We start from the raw sequence: 25,098 nt of genomic DNA on the forward strand, positions 1-25,098 counted from the left end.
TATGCTTTAATCACAGTTCATCACTTGTAGAGTATTTTGCAAACATTTTAGAAGGTACTTTTATTTAAAAAATGAATACTATAGTATTGACAATGTACTAGTTTTTATGCGTTAAATCTCATTTAGGAATATGCATCTTAGTCACAGAGATGGACTTTCCATTGCTCAGTAATACAATAATTTATCATTTTTTAAAAAAATGTCTAAAAGTACGATTAATTTCTTGTGATTACAGTTCTTATTTGAATTTCACTTTTGTGAGAGTTACTTGGGAGTGCTTCCCCAACTGTAAAGGTCTAAAATACAAACTAATGCACACGTCAACCTTTTCCTACATGAGCACGCATTTCTGGAACGCACTTCCGCGCAACTTAAAAACGACATATGTACTAACTAACTTCCGGAAATTATTGAAGACCCATCTCTTTAACAAGACATATCACAAAGATCAACACATGTGAACTCCTCCCACATGTATCCAGAACTGTCTTACAATGTTTACTTGCTATACAACTATCATGTCTTACAATGTTTACTTGTTATGTTACTATCATGTTTTATCATTATCATTTAACCCAAGATCCTTCTGTAATACCATATGTCAATTCTCTACACACTTCAACCATTCATATGTATTGTAAGCCACATTGAGCCTGCAAAGAGGTGGGAAAATGTGGGATACAAATGCAATAAAATTAATAAATAAATATTAGTTGTTTCACTAGTATACACCATTGCTAGCACATTTTTACTCACTACTACTACACGTTTTAAGGCTAGTTATTATTAGTAAATCTGCATGTGGATTGTCTTATTTGTGGTACCTCACTATTCATGCACTGTTGCTAACATATTTCTATTATATTTGCATCTGTCTTACTCATGTTGTCTCACTATTCATGCATGCTGCCAGTATATTTACATGCATATTTGTATTTGTTCAAGTGTGCTGTTCACCATTAGGCCAAATAGTGATTTCAATTTGAATACGAATAATCCGGGGCTCCACTGTGCTAAATCCTACTGAAATAAACACTCGATTATGATTTCACGTTGCTTCTTTTATAATTTATGTTTAAAAAAAAATAAAGCTCAATGTCCATTTTTCATATTCAGCCGAATAGTACAGCTCTAATTGACAACTTCAATTGGAATCCATCCTTTGTATTTTCAGCTACAGGATCCACTTATTTTATGACGTTATGCATTTTTTGATTGCCCAAGTGTTGTTATTAAAGAGATTATAAATAGTGACAGTTTTCAAAACAGATGTTTATCATTGATGTCTGAAAATATAAGATAGAGTTCAAATTCTGTAGTGCTGACAAAGGATTACAAAGGTTGGCATTAGTATTCTATTTGATATGAGAGGTAGTTTTAAGCTAATTTTATTTTATAAATATTTGTTTCAAGAGATACTCTATTAACTCAGCTACCCCTCTTTCTTCTCAATCCCTCTCCTTATTCTTCATTTTGTTTTTATCCTTAAGGTTCTAATGACATTTATTTATTATTTCTTAGTGGATATTTATTACTGTTTTCTATGTATTTATGCCAGTACTGATGTTTTTATGATATCATATATTCACGGTTTGCATTTAGTTCCATACAGTGTTTCATCATTTTAGATGTATCTTTGAGGTTTATTTTAAAATAATATAGTTTTTATTTTTATTATTGATGCCTGTTTATATAATTATAATTTTACATTGCAGACTCCTAATTTTAATTTTACTTTATAGACTCCTGATGCAGGCACTTTAATCGAACTATGGCCCATGTCAATTCACAGGAAATCACAATAAAGGCCTGCTTAGCATCTGCCGTTTGCTGTTTTGTCTTCTCCATTGTTTTGGTTTGCTTCGTGCTGTTTGTGGAGACCTGTTCTTCTGATATCATGTACCACATACATCCTAGGAGCAAGCATTACCCCTTGTATCTGACTGCCTGCAATAGATTAGTTATTTAGTCAGTGCCTAATAGATCCTGCCATGTACTAATATAGGCTGGTTGCCCAGATCTTCATGAGGATTCATTATGCTACAGGCCCCTGCATTGCTGCTGCTCACCTTGCACAGTGAGGCACTTTATACGCTTCTAGTATTCCAACATGCTACCAGTTGTGTGATATATCACAGCACTGCCTCACTGTGATTAAATGTTGCAATAAAGAGATCACCTGATAGGAAGGAAATTGCCCTGTTCTGCTGGGATAAGGTTGACTACCACCTCCAACTTGAATGTGCTGACATCTATTATCACTGGATTCAAGTCTTTTGGCTCCACAAACCTGGGATAGAAACCTTGACTTACCCCAGTTCATGTACTTCTTCCTACCCCTAGTTAAACTGAAGCCTTCCCTAAATAATAGAGCTTCAACACTTTCTGAATTGTACTATTAGAAAGATCTTGTTCGACGCCCGATAACTGAGCCTCACCGTGCTGGATCTGGAAACCTATTTAAATGACCCATTGCCTGATCTGACAATTCACCCTCCATAGGCTAGAGTTATATACAATTACATGTGTCCATCATTACCATGACAACTCCTAATATAGAACCTAGGCTCCCCTCTCTGATTTCTCCTACACAAATTTTTCACATCCTGTTCATAGGGGTGGTGGTGTTGGATTTATCTACTCTTCGTCTCTTCAGATTTCGTCCTGCTCTTTTATTCCTCTCACATTTTCCAATACTGGCATACTTCATTTCTCTGTCCCTGTCTGTTCCCTCTATCTTGTTTTGGTCTATCATACTCCCTCTTCTATATCCTCTTCCTTAGCGATACTTTTGGCATTTATGTCTGAAGTCAGTGTTTTTTACTCCCCCATAATTCTCCTAGGGGATTTTAATCTCTGATACAGATACTCATCAACCTTTTCACTCTGAGCAAGCAACTGGGTCTTGTCCAGTTCGTCATTGTTCCAACCCACACTGGAGGTAACACGTTAGACCTTCTCTTCTCCAATTCCTCTTCCTCTCTCTGTCCTTCCTTGATTTCTCCTGACTGGCTTCCTTGGACAGACCATGCCTTAATCACATTTTGCCTCCCCCTACCGCAGAATTCACCCTCTTGGCAGCTCATCCAGGATGAAACCCTTTCTGCCCTCTCTGACCTCCTCCTCCCCCCTTCCCATTTTTCCTCTGATGCTCCCCTTTCTCCATGTATTAATGATACGAATGATCTCTTGGCCTCTGCTCTTGACGCAGTTGCCCCGTGCGCCCTTCCAGATCTAATCATTCTGCCACTGCTCCATGGTTTACCCCAGAACTTTGACTTCTTAAGTGACAAGTGTGGAGTATTGAATGCGCTTGGCATAAACATACCACTGACACTCATCTTCAGTTCTGTTCCTGTTATTGTTATTATAGAACCCTCCTGCCCAAGACTAAATGCGACTAGTTTTCACAGCGAATCCTACATTCTTCCAACAAGCCTCGGACTCTGTTTAAGATTCTAAAAACTGTGGCTCCATCAGCACTCAAGTCTTCCTATGATCCCTCTGTTTTATCTCCAACCTCATTGGCATCATATTGGATAGGGAAGATTTTTGCCTTACGGGCATCGTTTTTGATTACCCCTGTTCCAGTTCTGTCACCTCCTCCAGCTGATACCTTGGACATGCCTTTTCCCTCACTCTCTTCTTCCTGGTCTTCATTTTCCTCTCCATCTCTCTCAAACTCGAAATCGCTTCTGTTAACCCCTCTGGCTCTCCACTTGACCTCTAGCTGGCTTTCCTTTTTAAGCATTTAATAGACCACATCCTTCCCCTCCTTCTGCTTCTAATCTGGGATAGTCTCTCATTCAGCCAGGTTACTGCAGCTTGGAAACATGCCATTATTACACCTCTTTTGAAGAAGCTCACCTTGTATCGGACTTATCCTAATAATTATAGGCCCATTTCCAATCTCCCTTTTCTTTCCAAAGTTCTGGAGAAAGTAGTTCACACCCATCTTACCTTTTTCCTAGATTCTTCATTAGATCTACACCCCTATTAGTTGGGCTTTAGAACGCACCACAGAACTGAAACTCTTTTAGTGGCTTTGCATGATTCGATCAGAACCTCCTTAGATCAATACTCTTCGGTTACTCTTGTATCACTTGATTTGTCTTCAGCCTTGTAAATCATACATGTCTTCTTCATCGACAATCCATTGGTATTTCTGGGTCTGTCTTGCACTGATTTCAAAGTTACCTAACCAACCGTACTTGTCAGTTAAGTCATAACTCCAACCGGTCACCCCCTGCTCCTATTCTGCCAGGTGTGCCACAGGATTCTGTTTTAGCCCCTATTTTATTCAATGTTTTCTTGGCTCTGCTCCTCACATTAATTCAGTCAAATCACTGTCTTCCTTTCTGGTATGCAGATGATATCCAGATTCTCTATTGTCTCCCCGCTACTAGTACCGATGTCAACGACCTTAACCTCTCTCTGGAAAAAGTCTCTGTAAGGCTGCCTGATAATCTTCACTTCCCAACACCCTACATTAGGAATCCTGACACAACATCACATCTAGCCCCTTCTCTTCCTACTATTGCTAATCAGACCCTCTCTTTTAAAGATTCTGTTAAGATTCTGCGGGTTCATTTTGACACTAATCTCACTTTTCTGGACAGGATCAATGCAATTATAAAAGTTTCTTTCTTTGCACTCCATAGGATACAATATGTTTGTTCTCTTTTTTCACTTTCAACCATACGCTCTCTCCTTCTCAGTCTAGTCATCACCCATCTTGATTACTGTAACTCTCTTTATGCTGAACTTCCCCTTTCCTCTCTCAAATGGTTTCAGCTTGTTCAGTCCACAGTCATTCGTCTACTCTACAGTTCAAAACTTTATGATCACATTTCACCTTTACTCCAGGCACAGTGCTGGTTACCGCTCTCCACACATATACAAGTATAAGCTTTGTATCTTGTCTTCAAATCTTGTTCTCTGCCATCTCCTGACTATCTTTCATGGCTAGTCATACCCTATGCACCTACATGAATCTCTTTGGTCCCCTACTGCTGATACACCTTCTGTCGCCCTCTCTTATCCGCCTCAATGTTACTCACTCTACTGCTTCAGTTATATTGGTACACAGCTCTGGAATTCACTTCCTGCTCACCTGTGCTCAGAGTCCTCATACATAAAGTTTAAAGCAGCTTTAAAACCGCACTTTTTCAAGCTTGTATATCCTACTTCCTTCTAATTTTGTATGCTTCTTTTCCTTCTGTTCTTTCTCTCTTTTATGCTGTTACTGTTTTATTGTAAACCGCGTAGAAGCTATTTTTTTGACTATTTAGTGTAGCAGCCTGAGAACCTGGGCTTGATTTTTATTTATCGCATTTGTATCTCACATTTTCCCACCTTTTTGCAGGCTCAATGTGGCTTACAGAGTGTTATTATGATGTAGTCATTACATGATCTCACTGCAGCTCTTTGTGACTCTGGGTAAGTCGCTTAACCCTCCATTGACCCAAGTATAAAATAAGTGTCTGCATATAATATGCAAACCGCTTTGATTGTAACCACAGAAAGGCCCATCCCCTTTCCATTTCCTTTTATGTTAGCAGTTGACACTGTTAGTGGTGGTTCAGAAAGGGGGTGTTCACTGATCAATTAAAGGTTACAGGAACCAATAAAGGTTAAGAACTATGGTATATCAAGTGTTTATAAAATAAAAATAAAATAAAATAAATGAACTAACAAATTTAAAGCTGTTTTTATGATACAGAAATGGAGTAAGTTTAACAGTGTTTTATTAAGCCTTTGGAGGATGAAGGATCCTATTTTCTAGACTTTTTCTTTGGTTTTGTTATTTTCTGGTTTTATACTTTTATTTTATTATTAAGGTTGTGATTTATTATCTGGTTTTGTATATTATATTTTCTGGGTAATTTTGTAACAGTGTGCCTACTTTCATTTATAGAATACTAGCATAACTGGGTACATACACATGTATGCAGTTATGCACAAACACTTACACCAGCCATAGTGCTGGTGTAAATGCTTCTACATAAATGCCAGAGATATACATGTATAGGGAAGAAATCCGCCAGAGGGCGGAGAACTCTAGACACCCCACGGACAACAACAAGAAATGAAAAAAGTAGGAGGACGACCAAGGATTCCAAAGACTTAATGCCAAATGCCTTTGAGAACTATTTGATGAAGGCAAATCCTCAGCAAAAGGAGGAGGCAACGAAGCACGCTCACCTTCACAATGGTCTTTCTAAAGACCCCCTTTTGCTGAGGATTTGCCTTCATCAAATAGTTCTCAAAGGCATTTGGCATTAAGTCTTTGGAATCCTTGGTCATCCTCCCACTTTTTTCCATTTCTTAGAGATATCTATGCAACTTATAGCATTGTACAAGTTAGCCTGATAAGTATGAGTCCCACCCATGCTCCACCCAGATTCTGCCTATGTGTACATACACCTGTAAAATATGTGCTAATTATGATATGTATGTATTCACAGAACAGTGCTTAGGCAGTTGTTATTGTCATTTATACGTATATGTGTTTATGCAAGTATTCTAAACATTTAGTCATGTAATTGATGCATAAGACTAGCACCCACTTCATAGAATTATCCTATATTTGTTTTTGTAAACTGTCCCAGGAAAGATTTATGCTTGGACTGGTGTGTGTGTGTGTGTGAACTTCACTGGTTTAGAAGACTGCAGCTAAAAGTTGACAAATACAATGCATGTATAAGGCTACCATCTATCGCTCAATCTAGCCTTCAAATACATTTTCTGCCATACTTTGCAGAAACCAAAGGACTGTATTTCTCATTTTCTTCTACTCCCATTCACTGATGATCTCTCAAAATGCTATCAGAGAACCCCAGCAGTGAACACAAGAAAAAAAGCTAGGCTATAGGGCAGCAAACCTGTGCAGAATGGCAGTTACAAAACCAAAGACACTTGGTGGGGGTGGGGGGGGGGGGGGGGGTAGAAACTACACATAGTGGCACGTACAATCCTGGCCTGGCAGACTAGATAGACTATGCTGGTCTTTATCTGCCCTTGTCCTCTCATCCACATTCATGACTGTTCTCCGATGTTACCCTGATTAAAATAAGTCTGTTTGGAACTATCATCTTTTGACATTATTGAGTCAGTTTATTTGGACATGGTTTAGTTAAATATTTTGATTTGGGCACAATTTTGAGCATATATATTCATGTGGACTGAAACACTATGGTGTACAGTCTTCATTTTATTACTGTGGAACCCGAAGATGTATATTACTGATGATATATACTTCAGCGGATGAGATCCTTTTTGAGTCCTATAATCACTGCTATATAGTATCTAGCGCTGGTTCATGCTTCCGCATCATACATAATACTGAGGGTCCACTCATTCCACTATAAAATTTGTATTGATGGACTGCCTCCATGATTGTTACCAAATTTTGGTTGGAAGAGCTTATTTGTTATTGTTTTTTTTATCTGCCGTCATTTACTATGTTACAATGTAAATATTCAAGAATTCTGCATACAATTAGTTCTTTAATAGAGGAGAACCCTACTGGTCCCACTGAAGTTCGCACTCTATATCCCAACCCACAGTTGTTCTCATTGTTTAACTATCATGTATGCTTAGATTGGCATTCAGGCTTAGTTTAGATGATGTATACTGAATGGATATGAATGAGATTTTCTCAGCACACTTTATGGACTTTTTAATCAGGAAATACCGTGTTGATTTGGTGTTAAATATCACAGTATTTTTTGATGGGAATTAATTTTACACTTTATTTTCATTTATTTGTGCAACAAATATATTTAAAAAAATAGATCTAACTCTGCAAGGCCTCCGAGTAACTGAAACAAGTTACTGACATGCCAATCTGACTACAATGACATCCATATATATATATTTTTTTGAAACTCTGGCTACTGGTTTTGAAAACTAGCAAACTTAGAGCAGTATTCACATAGGTAGAACACGATTTCTTTGTCTACTGACAATGTTGGACAGATTCTTGGGAAACATTCCATTGCTTGTATGGACATGGCAGCAGTAGTAGATTACATTAGCCAGATACTTAAATTGCCTACTAGAATAATATTACTTACAAATGCAGTGTTTTCTTCTTTTATTTTTATATCTTTTACTTCTCCTTTATTCATGTTCGTTTCTGACTCCATCTTTCTTTTTTTACTTGTGTTGCTCCTATCTTCCTGTGCTTGATCTTCCATTGTAGATTCCCATTCCAGATCTCTGCTGTCAAATACAAGCTCTACAATATCAGCATCTTCAACCAAATTGTCCAATTCTTTTCTCTTCTTTGTTTCTGGCTTTTCACCTGGGATATTTTTAGTTATAGTTTCATTATCCTTTGCTTTGCTGTTTTCAAGTCCAATTTTTAAATGTGTTTCTGTGGAAGACAAGTTTGACACAGAAACTATGCTAGAAGTATTCTGCATACTGTTTTCTCGAACTGCTGCTGTTACAAATTGACTCTGATTTAAAGGTACTGATGACTGCTTGTCCATCTTGGCTAATTTAGGTAAACAGATTTCTTCTCCTTCTTCATCCCTTTCCCTTAAAGAAGGAAAATAACATTGACACAGTGGTTTTTGTCATTCTTTTTTATCAACATGACAAACTACAAATGTCACATAAGTTCATCACTATAACAGGGGATCTTAAACCAGTGGTGCCTGCATCCCTAAGGGGTGTTGGGAGAGATCAAATGGGGTGCAAAGGGTCATGAAATCTACCATGAATAATTTGTAGATGGTCATTATTTTCAACAACATCATGTACAATTTATGCAACTATGGAGGCATATTTTCAAAGCACTTAGCCTTCCAAAGTTCCATAGAAACCTATGGAACTTTGGAAGGCTAAGTGCTTTGAAAATATGCCTCATTGTAACATTAATTGTGACTTCTTTGGTAGTATAACTATGTACTACTGTAATATTAGTGGAATGTAAATTTAGTGGCATGGAGTAGAGGAGTAGTCTAATGGTTAGTGTAGCAGCCTGAGAGCCTGGGTTTTTATTTATCGCATTTGTACCCCACATTTTCCCACCTTTTTGCAGGCTCAATGTGGCTTACAGAGTGTTATTATGATGTAGTCATTACATGATCTCACTGCAGCTCTTTGTGACTCTGGGTAAGTCGCTTAACCCTCCATAAGTGTCTGTATATAATATGCAAACCGCTTTGATTGTAACCACAGAAAGGCCCATCCCCTTTCCATTTCCTTTTATGTTAGCAGTTGGCACTGTTAGTGGTGGTTCAGAAAGGGGGTGCGAGGGTTCACTGATCAATTAAAGGTTACAGGAACCAATAAAGGTTAAGAACCCCTGCTCTGTACATTGATGAGAACTATCATAAGTGCACATTAAATCTGGTAAAATGACACACATTCATGTCAACTTTGTTTCTTTTATCTGGTTCTAGCTGACTATTGATAACAATTCAGAGGAAGTTGTTACAGCTTTACTCTTCCCTTTATAAGAGACTTATAAATCACACGTCTTCAAATAACTTCAATCAACCTTGCACTGCATAATAAAAGAAGTACAAAGTCAGTTCTCTCAGTACAGCTAAACAGAAGTTATTTAAAGGAAGAAAGTATCCCTCTCATTTTATAATAGGCTGTCTAAATTTAAGACTCATACACAAACAGTGGATGAAAAATATCAACTATTTCACTAAAGTAGAAAAAATAGAATATGTAATCTTTCATCAGTTTTTAAGGGATGTCTGTTTTGGTATTGTGGAACAAAAAGATTTTTCATGTCCACAAACTATTTCTGAGGTTTTTTTTTCCGCCTTTTTTACACTTTAGTGAAATAGTTGATATTTTCCATCCATTGTTTGTGTATGAGTGATTATACTAGTCTGTTCAGTGGATGAGTCCCTTGTTGTTTGTTATTAAATAGTGCATTAATTTAAGAGCCTGTTGTGTGTGTACATTTATAAAATACTGTCATTTATGTGCAGTAGGGCACACAACCAACTATTCTACAAATATGCGCTAAAATAGCTTTCGCATGTAATTGTAAGGGTGGGATCAGAGGGGAGGGGCACAGACAGGGCAGAGGCAAGGCTGACATTTATTGCTTATCTTATAGAATACTGTTTTAGCCAGCCTTAGCCCTGGTGTAAATCTTCATGCTATTATAGAACTGGAACTCAACAGGTAGCATCGGTGCACGTAACTGGAGGAACTCATTTATAGAGCTGCCCCTCTATACAGACTTGATAAAGAAGTAGTGTTATCAAAAACAAGTTTTTTTCCCAAATCTATACATCTTCTACATGTTTTAGATAATACTTATTTAGGACACCTTACAAAACAAAATTAGAACAAAATTAAAAGTCACATAGTACAAGGTAAGTGTTTATGAACCTAGACCAAAAAAGTTGAGAAAATAGGGTCCTGGAAGAGATGACATTTAAGCAGAAGACCACCAAGTGTGCAGCTCTTTGGACATCAAGAGAAAGAGTGTGTGTTCCAATTTAGAAGAGTTAGGCAAAGAGTTCAAAAACAAGAACCAGCCTTTTTCTTAACCAGGATGCAAAAAGATATCATGAGATTCAGAACACAAGGAATAAAGCAGCTTGTAGCACCAGACATATTTTATGTATTAGCTTAATATGCCCCTTCTTACAACAATGTACCAAAATAGTTACATATAATAAAAACATCCTCAACAAACAGAATTAAATTTTCATCTCCACACTCTATAATTAACCGTATTCAAATTAGAAACACGGTTGTACTAGTTTACTTTGGAGACATGGAGATTGAGTACAATACAGTAAAACAGCGTTCTCAACCAGCAGTTCTCAACCCAAGTGTGTCACGGTGCCAGCACCAACAAAGCAGTGGCTTGGAGGGGAAAGTGGTAGCAGAAAAGCCAGTCAGCTGCAGGAGATGCAGCGACATGAACCTCGATGCTATGCTCCTTCCCAGGTTGTGTAGGCAGAACACCATGCTTAGCAAGCTTTCACTTCCGGTAAGCAGAGCCACTGGAAATGAAAGCCTGCTAAGTGCAGGTCATTGCCCAAACAACCTGGGAAGGAGTGGTTCCTCAAGTCGCATCGCCTGCAGCTAGTCCAGCATTTCCGCTACCACTCTCCTTTCCAAGCTGCTGAAAATTGAAGCTGCACATTGGGGGGGGGGGGGGGGGGGGGGGGCAGGGAGTTGCTGTTCTATGAGTGGAAGGGGTTTCTGGACCACAGAAGAAGGGAAGGGGAGACAGGGAGATGTTGGACCTTAAGGCAGAAGGGGATAGAAACCACGAAGGGAGAGGGTATGGGGGAGTTACTAAACCATACGAGGGGAGGGGAGAGGAGAACAGACAGGGAAATGCTGGCTCAATGCTCTCAGCCTTATGCTTCAAAAGGGGTTTGATAATGGTGCACTCTGGCCTCCATTGATTTCCAGCATCCTTATCCCTTAGCACCGAAGAGGATGAGGAAAAATCTTTCTTCCTTGGGAGGGGGATGGATGATGACTTATCCTGATAACCTATATAAACACGACTGATACACTCTCAGTGTTGATAAGTCCCCTGATGATATTAAGGTTATATTTGAAAATAATGGTCCCCCCATTCACAGAGAGGAATATTAGAGGTTAAATGTTAGTATAATAAATAAGATGGAAAATGACTAAGGGCCAGATGCACTAAACTTAACGAGCCCTTAACGAGCAAGTAGTAAACCCTGGCATGCACTAAACACTTTTTTCCCGACGACGGTACCAGCTAACAAAAACAGAATGCAGATGAGCAAATCGTGTAGAAACCCTATTGTAATGAGATGCACTAACCTTTTCTGATTGCCTTAACACTGGAAAACACTGGAAAATCTAACGAGAGGTCTGTACCTCTCGATGGGGCTGCGCGGGATTGGAAAAATTATTAAAATGTTAAAAAAAAAAAATAAACCAGGGGGCAAAAAAGGCCAAGTGCTCATCAGGAGCATCCTTTATATGGACGTTCTTCACTATATATATATATAAAAAAAAAAATCAGCTCCGATGCTGTTTTGATAAATGTTCAATAAAGACTTCATACAACTTAAAAAGTGGGAAAAAAATCCAAGTGCTCGTCTTTTTTTTTTTTTTTAAACAAAACTATTAGTGGGATTTGAACCCACCACTTCTGTATTGCAAGACCGGTGCCACATTGAGCCTGCAAAGAGGTGGGAAAATGTGGGATACAAATGTAATAAATAAATAACCACTCGGCTACAACTCTACTTACTTGTATGTCCCTCCCTTACTTCCAGGTCTCTCAGCTGAGAGAAGCACGGCCAAAAAGGAGGTTTCTATTATTGCGGGGGGGGGGGGGGGGGGGGGGGGGGGGGGGGGGGGGGGGGGGGGGGGGGGGGGGGGGGGGGGGGGCAAATGTACGTTGTGTTTTTTTTTTTTTTTTGAAGTGAAGCTTTATTTAAAAAAGTCAAACAGGCTCCGATGCTGCAGGCTCTTTTTTGGACATCATTCAACCCCGGAATAATAAAAACGTCCTTTTTGGCTGTGCTTCACTCAGCTGAGAGACCTGGAAGTAAGGGAGGGACATCCAAGCAGGTAGAGTTGTAGCTAAGTGGTTAGAGCACCAGTCTTGTAATCCAGAGGTGGTGGGTTCAAATCCCACTAATAGTTTTGTTAAAAAAAAAAAAAAAAAGGACGAGCACTTGGATTTTTTCCCACTTTTTTTAAGTTGTATGAAGTCTTTATTGAACATTTATCGAAACAGCATAACAAAATACATCACTCCAGAACAAGTAAGTAATAGCATAACTGATCAGCTCCAGATCTCTCTCAGCCAATCCCAGCGCGTTTAGCTGTTATCAGCATCAGCTAAACACGCTGTGATTGGCTGAGAGAGACCTGGAGGGAAGGACGTCCAAAAAGTTTTGATTTGTGTCCTCTCACATCCCGATTTTCTGGGCTGGAAGGCTCCTCCGTATCATCAGGTTAATTTTTATTCTCTTGCCTCTGAACTGTACATTAGCTTGTAGCCTGTAAAAAGAACGTCTTTTTAGAGGGAGTTTTTTTTTAATAGTGAAGGACGTCCTTGGCATGCGCAGAGCAGCCAGCATAACGTTTGGCTGCTCTGCGCATGCGCCACCGGCCGACTGGCTGACTGTTTAACGATGGAATAGAGAATGCAAGTGAGCTACAACGAGCAGCTCATTTGCATTCCTATTCCTTGATGCATGCCTGTTCCTTACCGATTCGCTAAGGGAATCGGTAAGGGAAGGGCTCTAACGATTGATTAGTGCATCTAGCTCTGAATGCTGTCTTTACCAGATGCAGGAAACTGTTATTAGACAAACATGTTTGCAAGAGAACAGGGAAGTGAATGCGATGCATGCAGATGTCTGAGCATACAGATGATGTACTGAATAACGTATGATAGTTCCGCATTCCTATAAAAGTTAGATTTTTACTGGAACCACTAGCAGTTTTGGAAAGTACTCTGAATCTCCTGAACTTGCAGATGTAAGCAGAATATAATCTAGCCAATGATTTTTCAAAGTTTGTGTCCCATGATTTGTGATGTAACCAGTTAATTTATGACAATGTGTTCTTAATAAAAGAGCAGAGGACCTGAGGGATTTTGAGACAGTTCTGGGAGAGCTCACTGTCATTAAGTGAGACCCACACTCTCTCCCAAAGGCCTTTGATGTATATACTTTTTTATTGATGGTGTGTGTGTGTGGATTTCTTTCCTTTGGAGTAAAGAGCCAAGTATTTAACCTGCCTGATGGGGTCTTAGACAATCACCCCACTGTTCAATGCAACTCCATAAGCCAAGACCAGTGCTTCTAATGTGGATAGACCAAACTTATCAGCACCAAAAATACGTTTGCACTCCTTTTTTTGAGAATGGATCCCTTTCTTTGACACATGCAAACACTGAAGATATTAAAAGGGGCATGATTGGGTCACAGGCATGGTAGGCACCAAGTATGAATATTCATTCTAGATATAGTTCTGTTACACCTGGAACACTTCTTAAAACCACTCAGAATTTTTGTTCTGGGATATGAGCAGAAAAATTGCTGCAGTGAAATCAAATGACTTGATTTTGAAAAATAATCGACTAAATGCCCAGACCAAAAAGGACAGAATCGGGCATACAAAAAAAGAAAGTAAATGTCTGAAAAACTTCACCTCAGTTCACAGCAACAAGACAGAAAATCACAAGAAGAAAGAATAATTTTTTGAAAACTACAGAATTTGACCTGAGCTGAGACGGAATACTACTTCAGTGCGACTGTTCATCTCCAGGAAAAAAAGATGGCAAATGGCTAGGTCCCATGCAACAGTAGTGGGCAAGAAGGAACATGCATGCACGGTGCATCATTCTCAAAAACTGTGGTAACCAAACTGGAGAGCCATTCCCACATGAGGGTTTGATTGGGATGCCACCCACATATGAGACTATTAGTATCTTGCTTATCCTCAGAAAACAGAGAATGCTTACAGACAACTCTCGTGTCCCATTTGAAAGCCACCCAAAAATCAAAACTCAGAAAATAAGGGCTAACAGCTTCTCTCTCTCAAGCAACTACTCCACTGCAGCATTATCCCCTCCAGACAGCCACACAAGCCTCTTCAACATCCTCCTACTCCAATCAGTGGATGGGCCAGTACCCCAAACAATGCTAAGATTATCCACAACACATTCCAAACAGAGCAGGGCTAGGAAAGGCAGATGGGACTTCTTTTTTCTTTTTTGCATCACAAGCCTAAACTGGATTGCAAGCTCTCTGCTGAGAAGCTTCACCTGGAGAGCAGAGCACTGATCATGTAGCCAATTTCCCACCATTTATTTATTAGGATTTATTTACCGTCTTTTTGAAGGAATTCACTCAAGGCGGTGTACTGTACCATTGCTGCCACCTTAAAGGGAGGGGGCAGAGGACTAGAGCTGCTCAGCTCTGCCATGATGTTGGTGGAAATGTGACCCTCACAAACAGCCAAATCGAAATCAGCAGGGAAGGACCTTGTATGCTTAGTATCCTTCAGAATAAGGCAGCCTTAAAACAACTATCTTTCCACTACAGGAAAGCTGCCCATTTCTTTTTTCTTTCTTTCTCTTTTTCTTTTCTTTTTAAATACCATAGATGCTACAGATTACATTGTGGAAACTCTTCAGCTTTGTCTGTGGCAAGGTGCTATGCAGTATCTGCCTGCATGCAACACAGGCCACACATATATTGGCACACAGACTGAACCACAGGTGGAGGGGCATAATCAAATGGAAACACCTATCTCCATGGACGTTTATCTCCGAGAACGGGTCCGTGAAGGGGCGGGCCGAACCGTATTTTCGAAAAAATGGACGTTTTTGAGCTGGGCGTTTGTTTTTTTTAGCGATAATGGAAACTAAAAACGCCCAGCTCAAAAATGTCCTAATCCGAGCCATTTGGTCGTGGGAGGGGCCACAATTCATAGTACAAACGCCCCCCCTGATATGCCAGGACACCAACTGGGCACCCTAGGTCAGTGTGGTGGACTTCAGAAAAAGCTCCCATATGCATAGCTCCCTTACCATGGGTGCTGAGCTCCCAACCCCCCTCCCCCAAAACCCACTACCCACAAATGTACAACACTACCATAGCTCTTAGGGGTGAAGGGGGCACCTACATGTGGGTACAGTGGGTTTTGGAGGCCTACCATTTACCAGCACAAGTGTTACTGGTGGGGGAGGGGATGGGCCTGGGGCCACCTGGCTGAAGTGCACTGCGGTACCCACTAAAAGTGCTCCAGGGACCTCCATACATGCAGGCCTCTAGGACTGGTTGCTGCTATATAACACTGGCACACCAGTTGACACCTGAAAACGTCCTTTATTGGAATAATCGCGTTTACTCACAGTTAACTGCAGATCAGAGGTTGTGCCCCACTGGCAACGAGTCTCCCTGGTACTGAGATGAGCAGTAGGTCAGATCTGGCAGAATACTGTACAATGCCCTCTTTCAGCCACATTCAAGGGAAGAACTAAGTTCTGTAACGTGGCTAACACAGGAAAGGGAACTAAAACTGGCTTACAAAAATGGCCACTACCGCATGGACTACAACAGGAAACACAACAGGGCACACTCTGACCTAGTAGGCAGGGGGAAAAGCACCATGGGAGAAGAGCCTACCAACTACCACCATCGTGAGACTGTAACACAAGCTAATGAAATCACGGAGCCCAATATCCTACACCCACCACAATGCAATGCTGATGTGACCCTGTACTGCACCCGAGAGCCACATCTGACCCAGGGAAAGGCTGTGACAGGATCTAACACATTCTGCTGTCATGGAGGTGGGTACGGCATTTGAGGCTGGCATACAGGCTGGAAAAAAAGTTTTTAAAGTGGGGTTTTTTTGGTGGGAGGGGGTTAGTGATCACTGGGGGAGTCCGGGGAGGTCATCCCCGATTCCCTCCAGTGGTCATCTGGGCAGTTGGAGCAATTTTTTGGGACTTGTTCGTGGAAAAAAAAGGGTCCAAAAAAAGTGACCCAAAATCGCAGTCAAAACGCCTTTTTTTTTCGATTATCAGCTAAAGACGCCCATCTCTCCTTGACTGATAACCACGCCCCAGTTCCGCCTCCACCACGCCTCCGACATGCCCCCGTCAACTTTATTCGTTTCCGAGACGGAGTGCAGTTGGAAACGCCCAAAATCGGCTTTCGATTATACCGATTTGGGCGCCTTTGCGAGACAAACGTCTATCTTCCGATTTTCTCTTTCAAAAATAAGCTGGTTAGTCTTCTACACCTTGTCTGTGAGAACATCCATCCTACAACAGTCATTGAATACAACACAGACAAAGCCAATGCCATTGCACATAAACAAAACAAAACAAAAGCCGAAGGCCATTTTTTTTTTGGGGGGGGGGGGGGGGGAATTTTCTGTTCTTCAAGCCTGCCTATGAAGAGACCCACTAAGGCTCCTGACAGTCTTCTCCCAGCTCCAAAATAACATTTTTTTGAGTTGTCAAAGAGCCCAACTGGTAGAAACAAATGTGGGCCAGTAAAGAAAACAGTTACCATTCTCACTGGTGCAATGACCCTATCTGCATGGGAACTGCAGAAGGAAAAAGAGAGGGAATAGGTAGCATAGCAAATCAGCACAAGAAGAAGAAAAGCACAATGAGCATCAAGAATGTGTATGATGGAACAGACTATTGAGAGACTCAATACAGGCTGGGTTTCGGCAATACACCTGCTTCACGAGTTAGCTATGTTATTGTTCCAACATACATGATCTGATGATATTCAGTCCAACATATATGTTCTGCTTCTCCAAATGCCCATCTGTTGACCTTTGCTCACAGGCTTCTAAGGCTGGAGATTCTTAAGTCATGTAATCCTTTCTTCCTCACCTTCTTCTCTCTGAACCCAGAGCCAATTTCTGAGAAGTTTAGAATCTGGCTGCTCACTCTCCCCCCACCCCCACCAACACACACTCCAAGGCGCCTCTGGGAACCTCCTCATTCCCCCACAGGAGCCAATGGGGGAATCCCCCAACCAGTTTCTCTGCTACCAGTACTCATTGCTGCTCCTTCCTCTAATTCTAGCTCTGATGAGAAGCAGCAGCAGTGGCCAAAGAGAGGGTTAGAGCCCTGCTTGCTCTGGATCTTAACACAAAGCTCTTCAAGCAAACCCTCTTATCATTTTTGTAAACTCAATTCAATTGCTCTTCTTTTATTTTGGGGATTGCAGCTCTCTGGAGTACTAGCTAGCTGCCAGAGAACAGAAGCAGTGGAATCCAGAACCACTCCTTCACAGATCATACACTCTTTAAGAGGGGGGATGGGAAGAAGATTAGGGACCCTCTCCCTACTGAGAGAGGCCCCACTGGAGTCAGCTATAACACCTGAAGCCAGAACCTGTGGATTCAGGCTGGGCCTTCAAAAGGGCATGAACCTCACTCTGCTCAACCATAGGAAAAGTCCGTGACCCAACCTAGGGAGCCAAATTGGCCTCCTGCATTTTACGTACCCCTGTTGGCAGCAGCCCAGAGGACCTATGCCAGCAAGAATGAGTGAAAACCCATAGTCCAATGCTTGAGGCTACAGAGGGCAATGAACCCCTCCCAGTATCTACTAGGGAAAGGACAGTGGCACAATCTCTGGGTGTATCCACTGACCAAAAGGACTCAACCACAGGACCACAGGCTACAGCCAGCAGCCTAGGGAGTCAGGACTACTCTTAAAATTCTGCTGCACATTTCACCATGCACCATCTGCTGGAGGCAAGTTGCAAGGGATGTACCACTCCTTATACTGGTTATAGCATCAATGATTTGTCAGAGTTCTCTGCCTTCACCTGCTGGTTGGGGAATGAAACCAACTCTTCTCAGCTAGTCTGGCAAGATGATAAAGAAACTCCTTTTAGAAAAAAAAAAAAAACTACTGCACATTTTCTACAAATATTGCTTTAAATGATTAAATGAACACCTAGATCTTATTATTTAACTGCGGAGACCAGTGCTTAGTAAACATCAGCTGCCATTGTTAAAAGGGAACTGAATATTCAGGACCTGTTCCCAGATATCAGGTAGTGGTGAATATCCGGTGTCAGCCTCAATCTGGAAGTGTTATCCGACTAGCAGTGATGATCAGAATGCTAACTGGATAGCTAACTAGATAAAGTTAAGGCAGACTTTTACTGTCCTAACTTTTTCTAGTTTATCATCTGGTTAGTGGTCTGAATATTGCTGCTAACTGGATAACCTCTGGCTCTACACCCATGTGCCGCCCTTGGACTGCCCTGGTATTGTCCCGAAAATGCCAAGGTAGTTAGAGGACATATTTAGCAGCACTAACCAGATAAGCGCCTCTGAATATCGGTCCTTTAGCAGCCATCAGTGTTAAGTTTTATTTCAGAAAATCTCTTAGTTAAAAAAAAAAATCAGTCCTCCATTTAAAATATTTTTCAAGTTGCTATTGTAATAGTGTAAACATGGTTTGTGATGATACAGAAAATCAACTGGGCCCAATATTAGTGCTTAGTGTTGCATTCAATGCTGACTGCTGCTAATATCAGTGTCAGGTGCCTGGAACTTATCTTAGGTACAGCCAATATTCAGTGCCACAATCAGTTAGTTAGCCAGGCATAATTAGGACTGCTTTTTGGGCTATTTCAACATGCCTGGTTAGCTATCCAAGCACCAACGCTGGATAACATCCAGATTCCCCCAGCACTATCTGGATAGTACCACAGTAGTCGGAGCAGATATTCAGCAGCATATCCAGTTAATTGATGCACAGTATCTGCTCTAGGGCCTGTAAGAATGATTTTACTGAGCAAGAGCCTCTCCTGCCCATTTAAATTGTTTTAAATATCGTCCCAAGGGTGATTTCACTGCATTAAAAGTCAGGCACACACAAAAAAAATACAAAAATCAGCTGTAACATGTTAAGTTTTTATGTTTCTTATTGAAAACCGCCCTGAGCTGTAGGTTGTAACAGTATATAAAATTACATTGTTGCTGTTGACTAAGGATCCTACTTGCAAAATTATCACCATTTTGTATAGCACGCACCAGAAGTATGTAGTGCTATAAAGAGACACAATAGTGAACCATTTCCACTCCTTGAAGCTTATAATCTAGTAAAGTACAGACAAGATCTCTCTATATAAAAGCAACACCAACGTTCTATGAAGCCTCCAGCCGGAAGTGTGAAGGGGGCGAGATATCCGGTTTCCCTATGAGTGTCTGCCCCGCCCTCTCTGTAACACAGTCAGTGAAGGAAAACAGCAGAGCACGAAATCAAATCGCTGGCTCTGTAACAGTGAAGGACTCACAGGGGGGGGAGGGGATAGAGGCCAGAGGGCAGGGACACACACACTCCCACATGCACACAAAAGAAACCATTGCTAGCCCCCGTTTCATTTGCATCAGAAACGGGGCTTTTTTACTAGTGCATAATAAAATCAAAGAAGAAGCTTTAGATTAAGAACAGTGAGATCATGATTGAGAAGAATTAAATGTTTAAACTATAACTGCGGGATACAGGTAAAGCAGAAGTACCATGCTTTGAAATCCCAGATTGACACACATACTAATCAGCATTTCGAACTAGCAAATGATACTGTTTACATTAATATTCTGGGGGGGGAAAAAAAAAGAATGGTAGTCCTCCTGTAAGGTAAGCATCATAGAGCTTCTAATGGATATTAATACCATGACTAGAGAACTTCCCAAGAAAAATTTGAATATTCAAATGTGAAATATTCTATTCTAATTCGAACCTACCTTTTCTTCGTAATTGTTGGGAAGTAGTTTTTGATGACATTGGACTGGTGTTGTGAAGCTTTGTCTTCACTTTTATCAGTTCCATTGAATTTTGAGAGTGACTGCTGGTAGTTTTTTTTATTTCCAGACTTGCTATCCTTTTTGAAACACTGAGTTCCTGAGCTTGTGGTGCTAAAGATAGTAAACGTCTCTTTTACAGTAGATAAGGTCTGTGTATTCACTTTGCTCCTTTGTTCCGATTTAGGTGTTTCTTTAACTTCCTGAACACCAGTCGTGCCCATCCTACATAAAGGAAAAGCCCAGTAATCATTAAACATTTCTCTGACAACTTATGTTTCCACAATTAACTTTACAGTAATTAACATTTGATTTAAATGAGAGATACATTCATCCATAAAAGACAACATAATACCAATATAACTGGTTAAGAGAGAGAAAGGAGAAATTAGGTCTTACCTGATCATTTTCTATTAGACCTTCCCACTATTCCAGAAACTCTGGGATAGTTGCGTCCATCAACCAGCAGGTGGAGATAAGAGAACAGAAAACTGAGCTGAGACATCTCTCTCTAGGCATCCAGTCCAGCTCCTCAGTATTTACAGACAAGTAGTAAGGGGAAACCCAGAATAAACACAACAACCTTAAACAACTCACTAACCAAACACTAACCAGATGAGCAAACGTGTGGATCTCACTCATCTCTGGACAACTAGTAGAGAACAAGAGATATGCAGAGAGCACCATGCAAGGTGACCGTAGTTATTTGACCCATTACTTCATACCAACTAAACATCTCAGAAACCTTGGGTGGGCCTCTGGAATAGTGAGAAGGACTAACAGAAAGAAAATTAGAAGGTAAGACCTAGTTTCTCCTTCCATTATGTAGCTTCCCACTATTCCAGAACCTGTTGGATGTTCAAAAGCAAACCTTCATGTAGGTGGGATCCTGGAGCCACCACCCTGATGACCAAAACCCTTAAAAATAGCTTCCAAGAGCACCACATCTACCTTGTACTGCTTGGCAAAGGTATGCATCTGCTAGAAACAGTAAGGTAGTCTCCACCCAGGATGCTGCTGTACACCTTATAGAATGGGCCTGCAACACCTGAGGAGCCTGCTTCCCCGCAAGCAAATAAGCTGATGCAATAGTCTCTTTCAGCCATTTAGCAATTGTGGGCTTGGAAGCCATAAGGCTAAGTATCTATCTACCAAAAACAACAGTCTGTCCTGATTTGCGAAAACTCATTCATGACTTCCAAATATCTAATGAGGACTCTATGCACATCGAGAAGCTTCAAGGAAGAATACAGAGACTCTTCATCCTCTCTATGAAAGGATGGAAGCTCCATAGATTGGATGAGATGAAATGCTGATATCATCTTTGGAAGAAAGGAAGGAATCATATGCAGGGAGTCCCTGTCTCCGAAAAGCGAAGAAAGGGATCCCAACAACAGAGAGCCTGAAGCACTGAAACCTTACGTACTGATGAAACAACCACCAAGAACACTGTCTTTAGCCTAAGATTTTTCAAGAAGGCCTTCTGGAATGGCTCAAAAGGAGGCTTCTGAAGAGACTGAAGAACAAAATTAAGGTTCCATCCTGGACATGGCGCACAAAATGGAAGGCAAAAGCAGTCCACTCCCTACAAGAATTGAAAGATATCCAGGTGAGCCGAAAGATATGTCTTCTGTAATTGGCCCCTGAAACAGACCAAAGTTGCAACCTGAACTTTTAGAAAATCCCACACCAATACTTTCTAAACACCTGACTGGAGAAACGCTAGCATGTGCGCGATCTGAGCAGCAAAGGGAGAATTTCCATGATCAGAACACCAGCACGCAAATGTCCTCCACACCCTCACATTTGCCACAGATGTAGAGCATTTCCAAGCATGAAGCAAGAAAACAATGACCGAATCAGAATAACCTTTTTGTCTTAACCGAGCCCTTTCAATGGCCAAGCCATAAGACCAGAGGGGCAGGGATCCTCCATGAGCACTAGATCTTGCTTCAGAAGGCCATGTACCTGCAGAAGATGGAGAGGAGCCCCGTTCAGCAGTTAAATCAGGTCCGTGTACCATGGCCTCCATGGCCAATCTGGGGCTATGAGAATTATTCAACCCCAGTGCAATGTGCTCCTTTTCAACACGTGGCCTACCATGGGGCAAAGAGGGAAGAGATACAGTAGATGTGTCTCTGACCAGGGTTGCAGTAGGGCATTGATACCCATTAAGCCTGGTTCTTTCCAATGGCTGAAGAACTTGGGGCATTTTGTTTTGTCACCATCAAGTCCAGATGCGTACAACCCCATCAGTCCATAATCGGCTGCATAGTTCCCATGTTCCTGGGTCCAAGGAGTGCCTGCAGAGAAATACCGTCTCCACATTCAAGGACCCACAAACATGAGCTGCCAACAAGCAGAGACGATTTTTCTTCACCGAACTCATGAGGAAGGCCATCTCAGACTGTCAACGGAGAGCTGCAGGCTCCGCCTTGCTTGTTGATATAGGCCACCACTGTTGCATTGTTGGAGAAAACTGACTGGGCCCTGCCACAAAGGGAGCAAAGTCACATAAAACATTCTGTGCTGCCCTGAGATCCAAGAGATTTATCGACCACTGAGATTCCTATTCTATCTAGATGCCCTGTATCAGATGGAACTTGTAATGAGCTCCCCAACTCGACTTGCTGGTGTCAGTTATCAGCACATTCCATTGTGTTATCAGAAATAGAACCCTGATGGCCAAATCCCTGGTGACAACCACCACTACATCTGGAGCAACCAAGGAAGACAAAGCGGCTGAGAAGAGATTCTTGTATTGGCCGCATATGAGACCTTACCCATGCAATCACTTCCATTGCTGCAGTAATTGACTCCAGACCCTGGGCCTGCCTTGACTGAGAAGAAGACTAATCTTTTGAACCAGCTTCGACCTCATGAACTCCCGTAAGGAAGATTCATTCCTGTGCTGTATCGAATAGAATGCCAAGATACACCAGCGTCTGCAATGTAGTCTGCTCTTCTCAAAACTGACCACCCAATCTGACTGCAGGAGACGGACAACTTTGTCACCACCACACTAACCGAATAGGATTTTTTTTTGTTACATTTGTACCCCCCGCTTGCATAACATATGAACGAGCAAGTCATCGAGATATGGGTGAACTTTGATTCCTCGGCCTCTCTCATCACCATAATCTTGGTAAACATTCTTTGAGCTGTGGCGAGACAAAAGAGCAAAGCCCTGAACTGGAAGTGACGGCCCAGCACCGCAAATGTAGAACCTCTGATGCGGAAGTCATATGGGTATAAGGGGGTGAGAAATTCTCCCACTTGAACTGAGGCTCTGACTGCTCATGTCTCCATGCAAAAGCAGAACACTTGGATCCAGCAATTTAGACCTTTGAGATCTAAGACTTCTTTGGGACAATGAAGTAGATGGAGTATCTGCTTGTCCCTGTTCGGCCTGAGGAACTAAAACAATGGCCCAGAGTGCCATCAAGGAATCTACAGAGGCCTGAACCTCAACCACCTTGTTTCCCTTTTGACAAGAATAGTGCAAGAAGAGAGGAGCCACCAGGTGAGAGAACTCCAACTTGTAACCTATAAGAATATCCAGAACCCACTGGTATGACGTGATTTGGGCCTAAGAGCAAAGAGAGGGTCCAAAAGTACACAAAGTCAAGTAGCACAAAAAAAGCACAAAAGGGCCTTAAGAACTGGAGCAATGGTACAATCTTTAATGGAAAAGGACCCGACACGGAACGTGTTTCGGTACCCAGCTGCGCCTGCCTCAGGGGTCGAACTGCAATAGGTCTTATCAAGCTGCAATTTTCTAGCCGACTGTACCAAAATCCTTTAAATCGCTGTCACCATTCTTCTGAATATTACCACTAACTGGCTAAGTAGCAGCTCTGCTAAACTCTGCTCACATACTGCTCCTAAACTAGCTGGTTAGGGAATGGTGGGTTAGAAGCAATATTAAGCAGCCCTACCTGGTCAAGTGTCACTAAATATCAACGGCTAACCAGTACAGCAGGATTAACTGGGCAAGAGCCTCTCCTGCCCAGTTAAACCCCTTTGAACATATCTCTCTCTATCTACAGTGTGGATTTCTACAAATTCAATGATATGCTTTTACTGCCCCAAGATTAAAAACTTCTATTTATTTATTTATTGCATTTGTATCCCACATTTTCCCACCTCTTTGCAGGCTCAATATGGCTTACAATACATCATGAATGGTGGACATAAATTAGAAAATAGACATTTAGTGATACAGAAGGATCTTGGGTAACATGATACTGATAAAACATGATAGTAGTATAACAAGCAACTATTATAAGACAGTTCTGAATAAGTGTGGAGGAGTTATGTGTATTCACATTGGTTGATCTTTGTGGTATGCCTGGTTAAAGAGATGGGTCTTCAGTAGCTTGCGGAAGCTCATTAGTTCATAAATCGTTTTTATGTTGCGCGGCAGTGCATTCCATAGCTGTGTGCTCAAGTAAGTAAAGTTAGACGCGTGCATTAGTTTGTATTTTAGACCTTTGCAGTTAGGGAAATGTAGATTCAGGAATGTGCGGGATGATCTTTTGACATTCCTGGGTGGTAGGTCTATCAGGTCTGACATGTAGGCTGGTACATCTCTGTGTATGATTTTGTGAACTAGGGAGCATATTTTGAACGTGATGCGTTCTTTAAGTGGGAGCCAGTGTAGTTTTTCTCGTAGGGGCTTAGCACTTTCATATTTTGTCTTACCGAATATGAGTCTGGCTGCGGTATTCTGGGCTGTTTGAAGTTTCTTGATTATTTGCTCTTTACAGCCGGCGTAGAGTGCGTTGCAGTAGTCTAGAT

General features: G+C 41.3%; 1 protein-coding gene across 1 annotated transcript in view; it reads right to left on the reverse strand.

Annotated features, from left to right (window-relative positions):
• The window catches only part of NBN (nibrin), a 136,527-nt gene that overhangs the window by 16,314 nt on the left and 95,115 nt on the right, over window positions 1-25,098 (reverse strand). The window contains 2 exon segments of the mRNA XM_030216354.1: window positions 8,079-8,547; window positions 20,242-20,523. Coding sequence (XP_030072214.1) covers window positions 8,079-8,547; window positions 20,242-20,523 — 751 coding nt within the window.

Source organism: Microcaecilia unicolor, chromosome 1 (assembly GCF_901765095.1).
Source record: "Microcaecilia unicolor chromosome 1, aMicUni1.1, whole genome shotgun sequence".
NCBI classification, from domain to species: Eukaryota; Metazoa; Chordata; class Amphibia; order Gymnophiona; family Siphonopidae; genus Microcaecilia; species Microcaecilia unicolor.